Genomic DNA, 12,795 nt, shown 5'->3' on the forward strand with positions numbered 1-12,795 from the left:
TCCGAACCCCCAACATGTTCATAAAGAGTAAACAGTAAACTAATCCATTTTTCAGGTAGATAGGTAGGTATTCACGTAGGAGAAGAAAATAAAACAATATATTTAAAATATATATTTAGCAAAAGTTGTCCCCTTTGTATAGTCCTACGTCACTCCGGTTATGTCACCGACATTACCCACCCGTCTTTTTTTTTTTGGGGGATATCTTATTTTTCATGTACTTAGTAAATTAAAGTAAGTAACTGTACTGAGTAAACTGAATTTTCATCACATCAAATCCTCGTGTTCTGGAACGTTTGAAGTTAATCAAAATAATGTAACGATTCTGATAGAACAGACATCATCGACGTGATTATTAGCACTTCACTTGCTTGGACTGTTGTATCCTGCCGCTAAGAGCACAATCCACAAGGAAGTAATCATGACGGTGACGGTAAGCTGAATTCTACTGTTCTCGATCCATTTCCTTATGCTTTTATTTCCTAAACCACACTTCACACTCCTATCCTCTCCTCGGTGGAAGCCCTAAACGACAACCATGATTTTATTTTATTTTTATTTTATTTTATTTTATTTTATTTATATATACATTCATCGGACTTAACATGGTCTACATGAAAGAAAAACTACAAATATACATGTGGGCAACAAACACTACGTTGAAACATAAACAATTAAGAGATTCATCATTTTAAGCCGCTTAAATTATCTAGTTGAGCTAAGCAGCTGGAGCACTTTCAGTTTGAAGACAGATGAGGACTCATTGAAATCAAATAAATGGTAAAACTCATTAAATGCTGAACACATGGATTGAAACGGTGAATTTTTTGTGAAATCCGAACGGTTCCGCGGCATACGCAGAAATCCGCTGCGCTGGCGAAGATTACGGGGTAACACGTTTGCTTGCAACGATTCCAGTAATATTGGGCTGTCCACTTCAGATGTAAGAATTTTAGCTGCCAAAACAACTTTTGCAAGTTTTCTCCTTTTCTCGAGAGTAGTCAGTCCAAGTAACTGACAGCGAGCTTCGTAAGGCGGTAGATTCTGCGGATTATTCCAAGGTAACTCTCTAAGGGCGTACCGAATGAATTTACGTTGAATGGCTTCTATTCGATTCGTCCAGTTGCTGTGGTACGGTGACCACACGATTGAAGCATTTTCCAAATGAGAACGAACGTGCGCCCAATATAAAGAGCGAAGGCAATGCGGATTATCAAACTCTCTCGCAATCTTAAACATAAATCCAAGTTGTCTATTCGCTTTGTCGATTACGGCAGACTGGTGGTTTCGAAATGTCAATCTGGAATCAATCAGGACGCCTAAATCCTTGACGCACTCCACACGCTCAAGCTTTTGATCATTGATACGATAGTCAAAATAGAAGACATCACGGCTTAGTTTTCGATGGAATGAAATAACGATACATTTCTCAATGCTAATAGTCATTCTGTTCTTTTTACACCAGTCGTAGAATTTGTTCAGCAGTGATTGTAGAACGTAGTGATCGTCCAAACTTTCCACAACGATCTATATTTTCAGGTCATCGGCATATACCAGTTTGCACCTTCCATCAAGCGGTACAGTGACATCGTTAAAAAATAGTACAAATAGCAAGGGACCGAGATTGCTGCCCTGGGGAACTCCAGTTTCATTCACGAAAACATTCGACAACGAAGAACCTACTTTGACTTGCAGTATTCTATCCTTGAGGTACGATTCCAACCAGCGGCAGAGGCTACTAGACAATCCGAGTTTAGCAAACTTCTTCAAGGCAATATCGTGGTCAATCCTATCAAAAGCTGATTTCAGATCAGTGTAAATAGCATCAACTTGGTTACCGGATCCAGTATTGTCAATGCAAAACGTGATGAACTCCATCAGATTTGTATGAACAGACCTGCCTTGTACGAACCCATGTTGTTCTTGAGCAATGTAACTCCTGCAGCTGAAGCGAATTACTTCACTCACAATTATTTCCAGCAGCTTAGAGCCAGCGCACAGCGAAGTGATGCCTCTGTAGTTACGTACAGACCGCTTTTCACCTTTTTTGAAAACTGGAAACATGTATGATTTTTTCCATTCTGCAGGAAATGTTGCTTGTTCCATTGAAAGTCTGAAGATCTTCAGGAGTGGCGTTGATAGTGGTTGAATGCATCGTTTCAGAACAATTGCTGGTAGACCGTCGGGTCCAGGAGTATACGAAGACTTAAGCTTGTGCGCCGCTCTAAAAAGCATTTCTTCGGATACAAAGAAGCAGTCAATATCGACAAGATCAGCAGGAACAGTATCGAGAAATTCATTGGATGGATTTTCCGGACCAGCTTTGCCAAAAGCTGACGCAAAATGCTGCACAAACAATTTACATTTCGTTTCGTTCGTCGAGGCTGTAGAGGTTCCGAGTGACATAGTCAGGGGTAAACCATCTTCCTTGTGCTTTGATTTTACAAACGACCAAAACATCCTTGGATTGCGACGCAATTGCTCCTGGATTCTCCTCACATAACCAGCATATCTTTGGCGATTGTATGCACGGTAAGCAGAGCATGCTTCCTTGAATTGAGTCTTCGAATACATACACCGTTTCGATGAATATCTCCGAAGCGCCGTCGAGCGTTTGGTTTTTAAGTTTCGAAGCCTGCCGTTCGACCATGGTGGCTTAGGTGATGGTTTGAATCGGGGAGTATGGCTCATGAGCAAGTTGTTCACGATGAGGCCAAACTGATTAATCGACTCATCAACTTCTGTACAGCTAAGAACAGCAGACCAGTCAGTCAATTCCAAACCTTCAGTCAATCCAGTGAAGTTTATCCGTCTGTAGTTCAGTGACCCGGGGTCGACAACATCTTCGTATTTCAAGTGCTCAATGTTTTCAAGTATAAATATAAGGGCTGGATGATGGCTGTCCAACGGCACAAGTGGGTCGACAGTTGTGGTTACTGAACAAGCCGTTCTATCACTGACAAAAATCAGGTCCAACTGACGCTGGTTATAGTTTCGAATCGTTTCGAATGATGGGAGAAGAGTCCTGATGGTGAAATCGTGATGAACGACTGGTTCTTCTGGATTGAGCCGTGAGCGATTCCACGAGTGGAAGTGGTGTACTAAGTAGAGGCATCCGTTGATCGCCGCAATCCAACGTGCCAATCGGAAGAGGTCGTGGGTAGACCACGAGGATAACCGCATTGGAGTCATCCAGTACCCACAAGAGGTAAGCTTTCGCATGTGATCATTTAGTTCATTAAATTAATTAAAATTATAATTACAAATACACGGAATTCAACTTCGTTTTAAACATGCTGAATATATCCAGTTACAAGACTCAGCTTAAAAAAATTCTAATCACCGCTGTGATTTTTGAAAATCTGCATTCCTTTCCAAATACACTGAAGAAGTCTTTCGTTTTCTATTTTCCAAAAAAGGAATTATTGAAACGCCAAGAACCGCCAACCTCTTTGGCCATATAGCAACCCGTGTAGAGACTTATTCAACTCCTAGAGAGCAACAATCTTTTCCAGAGTAGAGAACGTAAATACCTGCAATGAATTTAACTTTAGTTTTCTTGTCTTTAGTAATTTAGAATCATACGTACCACCGAAATAAACAGCCAGTGTAGGGGAAAAGGGGGGAATTTGGGCCACCTAAGCAAATCGCCTAATATTTCCAAACCAATACGGTCTAAATTAAAAATGTCACAAAGTATACTGAGCTACACTTGTTTTCTCTCAATAAATAAATGTTTAATCATTATATAAAGCTTCAATCTACCAAATATATCATAAAATAAAAGAGATGATTTTTGGACATTAAAATTTGATGCGGGGTGATTTAGACCGTCTGTGGGGTGATTTGGTCCAATGTGTGTTTCATCGAAAAAAACATACTTATGTTTATGTAAAGTATTTTGGGATAATGTTACAATCAGTAACAATGTTCTGGGATCGATACCAGGTGTCTTGGCCAGATTCCAGACCAGAAAAATTGGATTGACACCATCTCGAATTCTGCATGAATTTTTTCACTGTTGGTCGAGCATTTTCAAACACTTTTGATGCTTGGTCAAAAAAAAAATCCGTTCTCGATGACCTGCGTTGCTCTTTCAAGCTCCTACTTCTTCCAACGTTGTCTGTCCATCCTCTTCGTGTAATTCAGCGGCATCCGGAATCAATTAGACCAAAGGAAAGTCTCAAACCTGTAGGACCAATTCACCCCACAGAAATGTGTCCATGTCACCCCACACAACACGCAAAAATAAAAATGCAATTAATTTAATTTATTGTTATCAAACTAACAGTTTCGCTACATCAAATTGTTCCTCTTCTGTAGGCGAACAGAGCTTCACTGCACAATACACGAAAAGTTTGTTTAATCAGCGGGAAAAACCTCAAAACCACGATCGGAAAACTTACATTTTTTGATACTCAAAGTACTTGATGTATTTATGCTACCGTTTCCCTCTACTTGTGAAGTATTACCAAAGTTTTTTTACTTTAGGTACGTACGGTTCAACAGTAGAAGGAAATGACATTATAGAAAATCCAAGTTGAGCCGTAATTTTTGAGATAAAGGGGCGATCCAAATCACCCCATATGACCAAATCACCCCATGTTACCCTACATGAAACATGTTGCTTTTCGTAAGCAGATAGTATCACAGAGGTACCCTATTAGTTAGTGGTGTCGTGAAAACTTTGACCAATGCACATTACGGTTTCACTCAAAGCATTTATATCATATTCAATTGGCAGTACTCAAAGAAACCGATACAAATGATTAGAACTTGACAAAAGACTTGAATGCAAGCACACTTTTAATCATCTCAAGATCTCCCAACTTGAACAGTGTTTCCTTCTCTTTAAATTCTTTTAATAATGTGTCCCACTAGGGTGTCAACAACGCTCCAACATTTGTAGCGTTGTTGGAACGCATTGCGTTAGTCTGAATGACACTTCATTCAGAACTTTTCTTCACTTTTTTCACGAAAGTGTCAGAATGGACGGTGCTTATAATCGGATTTGTAAGTCCACCATTGTTATAAATCTATTAATTTAGTCAATATAAATATGAAACTATATCCCTTTTTCATAACGTTGGATTTCCAATATAAAGGGTGTGTCACATCAAATTGCATCACGGAAAAAACGCTGTAGAAATTTAATTTTTAGGAATTATATCTTCAGCTTTCGCTTATAATCAGATAAGAGTGTATAGATCACGTTGGCCATGCTTCACTGTAAATTTTTCGTAAATTTGGAAAAATGTCGTCGAACGAAAAAGAGCGTCGTGAATTAATCCTGTGCACTCATTTCGAGAATCCGGAGTTGTCACATCGGGACATCGGTAAGATGCTGGGAATCGTCCAATCCACGGTCAGCAGAGTACTAAAACGATACTTCGAGAACCTAACCATCGACCGGAAGGTGAAGAACGGCAAAAATGGATGCTCCGTCAGTGAAAAAGATCACAAGCGCGTAGTACGGCAGTTTAGACGTGATCCGAGAAGTTCGGTCCGAGATGTCGCCAATAAGCTGAATTTGTCAAGTTCATTCGTCCAGCGGACCAAGCAGCGGGAGGGCCTGCGTACATACAAGGTTCAGAAGGCTCCTAGCCGCGACGAAAGGCAAAACATGGTGGGGAAGACGCGAGCCCGGAAGCTGTACACCGAAATGCTGACGAAGCCGCATTGCCTGGTAATGGACGACGAAACCTACGTCAAAGCGGACTTTCGTCAGCTGCCGGGCCGGAGCTTCGCCCAATAAAGAAATATTGGGCGATTATGAAGCAGGCCCTCCGGAAGAACCCAAAAGTTGTCAAATCGGAGGCGGACTTCAAGAGAAAATGGATTTCTGTTCAAAAAAGACGGGTGGGTAATGTCGGGGACATAACCGGAGTGACGTAGGACTATACAAAGGGGACAGCTTTTGTTAAATATATATTTTAAATATATTGTTTTATTTTCATGTCCTACGTTAATACCTACCTATCTACCTGAAAAATGGATTAGTTTACTGTTTACTCTTTATGAATATGTTGATGGTTCTGAAAAGAACCTTTGGTGTTGTGTTTTTGTTATCACTCGATATTCCCATCTTGTTCGGTTAAACCTTCCTGTTTAGCTATTGCGTTTGCCACTCGCCACAGCTTTCACAGTTGGAAAATTTCTTCCAATCCAGCTTGTGACATGTTGTTCAGTAAATTACATTTAATGCGACGTGCCGGAGAAACACTTTGCCACTCACTGAAACTAATTGTTGCCTTGATGAGCGCCGAACCGAAGCTGCTCTGTTGTTGATGCGGGTTTTCTGATTGTCGTGAGCAGATTTGCAAGCCAACTCGAGCACTCCGACGGCCGAAACTCTATAATCGCTGTTAGGTATATTGGTGCTCCGGCACCAATCCGTTCGGCCTAGTTACCCTTGCGGAGCAATCAGTGAATGCGACCAACGGGGAACTGGAGACCTGCACGGTTCGAGTGAGACTTTGCCTTTCCCTTAACTTGTCCTCCTTTGTTACGTCCACGATGCCGATGCCGTACAACCACACGGGTTTACGGTTTGAAAGAAAATAAGACATTTTTTTGGGGTCCGCGTGTTTTATACTCTAGCGGTACACACTCACAGGATAGAGACAAATCGGGAGACTCAGCCAGAGGGACAAGTCCAACGAGATGAACGAATGAGCGTTAAAAGGGAGCGATGGCAAAAAAATACATTCATTACGATTTGTTCGCTCGTTGGATTCACATGCAGGCTGAAAAGGGTCCTTTTCAGGATCACAAAATTATCTTCAAACTAAAGAGTTTATTGTTTTGTAATCACTCGATATCCCCATCTTGTTCGGCTAAACCTTTCTGTTTAGCGATTGCATTTGCCACTCGCCACAGCTTTCACAGTTGGAAAATTTCTTCCCATCCAGCCTGTGACATATTTTACAGTAAATTACATTCAATGGCACGTTGCATTACCACCACTCAGTATCGGATTGGAGGTAATTTTAACCTGTAATTGAACATTTGCAATGACAGTGGTACAGTGTCGACTTTCAATGTGGGGTCATAATTTGGACCCCGAACTCTATGTTTACAAAAATGTCCAACTAAATATGTCGCATTACAGTTCCGTCCAATTAGCTAAATGTCGAGATAAGTGTAAATTATTGTACTTTCAATCTAGAAGTAATTTAAGAATTCAGTAAGCTCAGAACAACTGCCAAATTCACATACTCATCATATCCTGGCAAACAAATTATGGAAAAATCAATTTGTGTTTTATTATTATTTTGGATATTGTTTTAGAAAGCATTGAACTGTATTTCCTAAACTCTTTTTTGGAAGGTTTAATGGCCCTGAAAAGCGCCTTGTTTTATGGAATGGTTCCAATTTAGAAAACTTAGTACTCGTGGTTTTGAAAAAAAAACCATTTCGAACGCCCTCGATGCCGCCTTGTTCTGGATTTGCCACCAAAGCAGTTTGTATAAAGAACAAACTTTTTTCTACTGCTACCTGATGCCGTTTTGCGATTGCGTTTGCCACTCGCCACTCGCTGCAACTGCCTGTTGTTGTCTTGATGTGTTCTGTTCTGAATGCGGTTTTTCTTATCGTCGCGAGCAGCTTTACCAGCCAACTCGATCACTTCGGCGGCCGAAACTATATAACGCCGGCTAGGTGGACTGGTGCACTGGTACTAACGCTCTCGGCCTAGCTACCCTTGCGGGGAACTCCAGATCAACACGGTTCGAGCGGGATTTTGCCTTTCCCTTTACTTTTCCTCCTTTACCATGTCCAGACATGACTGCTTGGGTTGGTTTGTTGATGTGTTGTGATGCGAACCGATGTGGTGTACGGTTTTAATGAGAATGATCGTTACGGCAGCGGAGCGGGGATTTTTAAGCTGACTGGCTGGCTCGAGAATTACGCATGTGTGAGACTGCGACCAATGTTTCGTTCATTTTTTTCTTTTTCCTTTCCAATCGTGCTTCATTCTATTTCGCTGCTGCTCTGGTTGCCCGTTTTGGTCGGTACGATTTGAGGAGCACAAAATGGACCAATCAAAAATGGACACATAGTGCATTTTGACAATGCTTGATATTTCACAATTATTCAATTATTTATCTCAAGACAAATGAAATGTTATTCGTTATGGTAGATGCGTAGATATATTTCCTATCAATTGATGCAAAAACCTTTGCGATCTGTTGAGAAATGCTCGAGTTATAAGCGTTCCAAATCTTGCATTTTTTCCTACTTGTTCAGTGCCTAGATTTCCATTTCATCCCCTATATCTTCCGGTTAGACGTAATCCTACGTCAAAAGTTCATTCTTTGCATTATTCGGAAGCACACATCCCAAAGTAGTTTTCTAACCCGTTCATTTTGCAGATCACCCATTATCCAACCGCGACGAAAACGCGCAGACACCGGCTCCGGCAGCGCCTCTCTGTGTGTGAAGGTGCCCCCGAAGAAGCACACGTCACGTCATTGCCGGCACAACAGGGAAAAGGAAAGCTCCCACATAAGTCATCAGCCAGCCAGCCACGCTCTCCTCTCGCGCGCGTCTACGGTCAGTGTATGCGTGCGTGCGTGCGTGTGCAACCGAACCCGAACCCGAAGCCCGACGAGTCCGAATCAGCATATTCTCACTTGGAGAGAGACACGACACGGCAAATTATGTTTTCGTCTCGCGGAACAGCGGAACAAACCGTAAGCTGCTGCTGCTCAATCGGCTTAGCACATTGGGGCGCACGCACACAGCGAAACCCGGATTGCGATCGATATAGAATTATAATAACAGAACACTGAGCGCTGAGTGTGAATGTGTGTGCGCTGAGCTTATTTGCCGTCTCGCTCGCGCAGCTCGCCGGGGTTCGGGATAAAGTTCTGCAACCTGTCTCGCTCGGGCTACCTACTACCTGTTGCTCGCGTTCAGCCAGATCAATCAGAAGCTCTGGGGGTGTGTGCGTGCTCGCACACCATGTACGTATATGATGTGTTGTTCCGAATCTAGCTGTAATTCTGTGTTTCTTTTTTTTTTTTGCGCTGATGTTGCCGTTTTACTGACTGCTGGAATGGCTCAGCCAGGCTCAGCTCGTCGGAACTTCGGAACAGCAGCGAAACACGGAGTACAGTAAGTGAAAGAACGCCGCCAAGAACGAACGTCTCTCGGCCCACTCTGTGTGTTTTGTGAACGGTTATTTTTTTTCTCATTATTTCTTCTGAGCTCTGGCTGCTTAGTGGAAGCACGCGTGTGTTACACTTTTCCTTCCATTCTTTCTTTGCCCGCCCTGCGGGCTCAAGTTGTGATCAAGGCAGCAGCAGGTTTGGACCTTCGCGGAGCGAAGAAGAGTGTTTCCGGTGGATCGAGAGTGCGATGCGAGTTCAGTTCCGTTTCCGAGTTCGCAGAGATTGGATTAACACTGAAAACGACAACAACAACAACGCGATTCGCCAACACAAAGTAGTAACCGGTGAACAACAACAACAATGTGAAGTTTGAACGACAACTCTGGTGTGTTTATCAGGCGGCTGTCAGAATTTTGAAACCAACAAATAATAAATATATACACAGTGCAATATTTTCCAAGATAGCATTTAAGGAGGAGCAATTGTTAAGTTAAGGATTAAGTGATTTGCGAAAAAAGAGAAGCGCTAAGCTTGCAGATGCGGAATGGATAAGTGAGCAAGCGAGAGCGTTGAAAAACGGAAATGTTAAGCAGAAGTGTTTCGTGATCTGGATTACAATGGCCCAAAAGTGATGTCCGTTTTTTTTAAATCGTTTTTTGATGAAAAAGGAGTAGTGTTTCGCAACTGATATGATTACTAAAGGAACAACGCAAGTGAACGACGCGTACCCACAGTAGTGACACACGGAAGGAAACAGTTTGAGCGTGGATTTTGTGTTGATCTCCGGATCCGGAGCAGATTGAAAGTTAGTTGTTATCTTTGCCGTCGTCACAATGCCCAAGATCTTCCTGATCAAGAACCGGCTCCACCAGCAGCAGCTGCGTGTGCTCGAGTCCCAGAAGCATGCCCTCGAGGGGGATGCTAACGAACCACTATCGCTGGTGTCCCGCAAAAGGGAAGCAACAGGTGAGTGATGGGTTTCAGTTTACTTGCTCACACACCCCCCCCCCCCCGCCCCCTTCAGTTTGCACGAGGCAACATTTTCTGCAATTTGCGCAATCGCACACTTCGCCACTTTTTTTTTGTTGTCTTTTCCGCTGATAGCAGCGCAAAATTTCGGTCCGATTACCTGTTGGAGGAGTCGGCTTTCAAGGCTGGCTATACACACTTGTAATGTGATCATAGTTCTCGAGACTAGAGATGTCTAATTTTTTCATTTACGCGATTATCGATTAATCGTTGCGGCAATTTTTCATATTTGATTCATTCGTATAATTGTCTTTCAGTTTTCGATTAATCGAGCAATTTTTTTGCAATAATAATGCACAGACGTGATAATAGAAGAAGATTATGATGTCTTAATTTTAAAAGTTGCATTAAATATTATTCTAAAAAAGGGAACTTCGATACAACGTACACATTTTCAATGCGTTGAAAATCTTTTCGGAATAGGTACTAAGATGTCAACTTCACAGGTTCAACAAAGGTCACTTGGTGGTCTGGGTGTAGGCTCCCGAATTTTGATTAGAGCATTGGAAACCCCTTAAAAACAATCTGTCTATGTATCGTGCATTCTGAATAAGCTGATTACAGTCTCAAGCCTGAAACCATAGCCCATAATCAGAACTTTCATATGAAATTTGCATTACATGCTCTGCAATATGACTTGAACACTTGTGTAGAAAAATTATGGTGCAAGCTTTGATCTATTTACCCCAAGCCCCGGGCAAGGGGATATGATCCGCGAGTCAAGATGTGCTACAAATTTAGCTGTCATTGCCAAACCTATCAAATTACTCGGCGAACTCAAGGCAAATCTATGGAACAAGGTGCGCCCATTCGCTAACTAAAAAAAGAATTGTTTTTTGAAAAAAAAATTTATGTGAAATGTAATGATCATGATGATCACAAGGGTCTGAATGATAATATAAAACGTAGAACCCTAGGTTGATCACTTGAAATGTAGTATTATATTATAATGTAAACCAACTTAAGAAATTGAAAGAATTTAAGTGAAATAAAAGGGTTTGAATGAATTCTGCATTATTTCAATAATTTCAGTTGTATTTAGCTGCTGCTCATGCTTTATTCGAAAATTTGCGTTTTGCGTGCGGAAAAAATGAAGCGTTTGCCGAATAAAACGTTCTATTGAATAGAGTTCACAAACCGTGCACAAGTGTATTATGTTTTGTTTACAGATAATTCGTATATTTTAACTCGAAACAATCGTTAAATTCGTGAAAATTTAAAGAAGGTAGTTTTGAAATCTTATAAATAGTATGTAGATTTTTAAGTTATTCGATTACTTAAAACACGTAGTCCTGACGCTTACTTAGCCATTTGGTTGTATATTTCCAAATATTTTACAACACAATAATCACAAAAACTCACCATTATAATATAAAATCAGCATCAAACACAATTTCAGTTTCATATTATTTCACAATTTTCGAGGAAACGTATTACTCTATTACATAGAATACATATTGAATACAGAAAAGTAAATTTTCATTCATTATTTTTTGTTCTAGAAGTGTGTTAATTTCGTCCTTAATTTCGTTTTCCAAATGGCGCAAATCATTATGGTGCCTTCAACGCAAAGACAATAAATGAAACGCTTGCAGCGTAAAACGTAATGAATATAATGAATATAGCAATGAGTATTTCATAAAGTATCAGTATATTCCATAAATTGTGCTCAATCGTCTTAATTTACTTTTGTGTATTTTTTAAATGGCTGCAGAAAACCACTTCACGTTTTGACCCACCTGGTAGTATGTTAAGTGCCTTGTTTTACACCAGCTTGAGAGTTTGGCAGTTCTCGCGAGTGACAGTGGTCGCAAATTGCATTTGCGACCCGGACATGTTTGACGCTGTCAAATCCTATGTGCTAGTATACGGATGCCCTCAGGCTGATTTACCCCTATGGTTTGATTGCGTTAGGATCCGGAATCACTATTCATTTTATAGCCGAGATCGCAGTAGGCGTATCTCAAACCTTTTGACAGCAAATTGTTTGGAAAACCTGTACCTTTCGAGCTGAGACGAGACATGACAATAGGGGGCCGATTCCGGACCACTTTTTCTGTCAAACTCGGACCACTTGCAACTCGACTCCTGATTGGTTGATGAGGAAAACAGTTGACAAAGATAAATATACTACAATGGGATTTCCAACATTTTCACAGTGTTGCCAAATATATTCAAAATTGACTAATAGTTGCATTCATATTTCAATTTAGCGAAAATTTCTATTATGGATTCTTTGTATATTTTCGTTTCTGTTATGTCCTGTGTTCAGTTCCCGAAGAGAGGGAAACATTGTACAGTACTGTTAGTTTTTGAACGATGTCAGAGTTGAATTCTAAGGCCTTATTTCCGTATACACTTCACGGTGAAAACGAAATGAAGTGTATCCGCGATGACAACTATACAATGTTGACACCTGGAAACAAAATTAGTTTTTGACAAGGCTTACTACTCTCACCACATCAGATTAGCCGGCCCGAAGGCAGTTTTAAATTTGTCAAAATCCGAATGAAAATTTGTTCTTGGCGTTGTTTATTTACTTGAAGCACGTCTTTCTTACCATAACTTAACCCATTTTCTATACACTTTCCGATATTCTCATTAAAATTTATTATAATATAAAATTATCTTCAGATACCATTTTTGTAAGAGA

The 12,795-nt window shown here is 40.9% G+C and overlaps 1 protein-coding gene across 2 annotated transcripts in view; it reads left to right on the top strand.

Annotated features, from left to right (window-relative positions):
- Positions 1–9,092: 9,092 nt before the first annotated feature.
- LOC129762893 (transcriptional regulator ovo-like) overlaps positions 9,093–12,795 on the top strand; it is an 83,395-nt gene continuing 79,692 nt past the window's right edge. The window contains exon 1 of one of the 2 annotated variants that reach the window (XM_055761487.1): positions 9,093–10,079. In XM_055761487.1, coding sequence (XP_055617462.1) covers positions 9,947–10,079 — 133 coding nt within the window. In that variant the 5' untranslated portion in view covers positions 9,093–9,946. The remainder of the gene's footprint in view (positions 10,080–12,795) is intronic. The other variant, XM_055761488.1, reaches the window with a different exon arrangement.

Source organism: Toxorhynchites rutilus, chromosome 1 (genome assembly GCF_029784135.1).
Source record: "Toxorhynchites rutilus septentrionalis strain SRP chromosome 1, ASM2978413v1, whole genome shotgun sequence".
Taxonomy (NCBI): domain Eukaryota; kingdom Metazoa; phylum Arthropoda; class Insecta; order Diptera; family Culicidae; genus Toxorhynchites; species Toxorhynchites rutilus.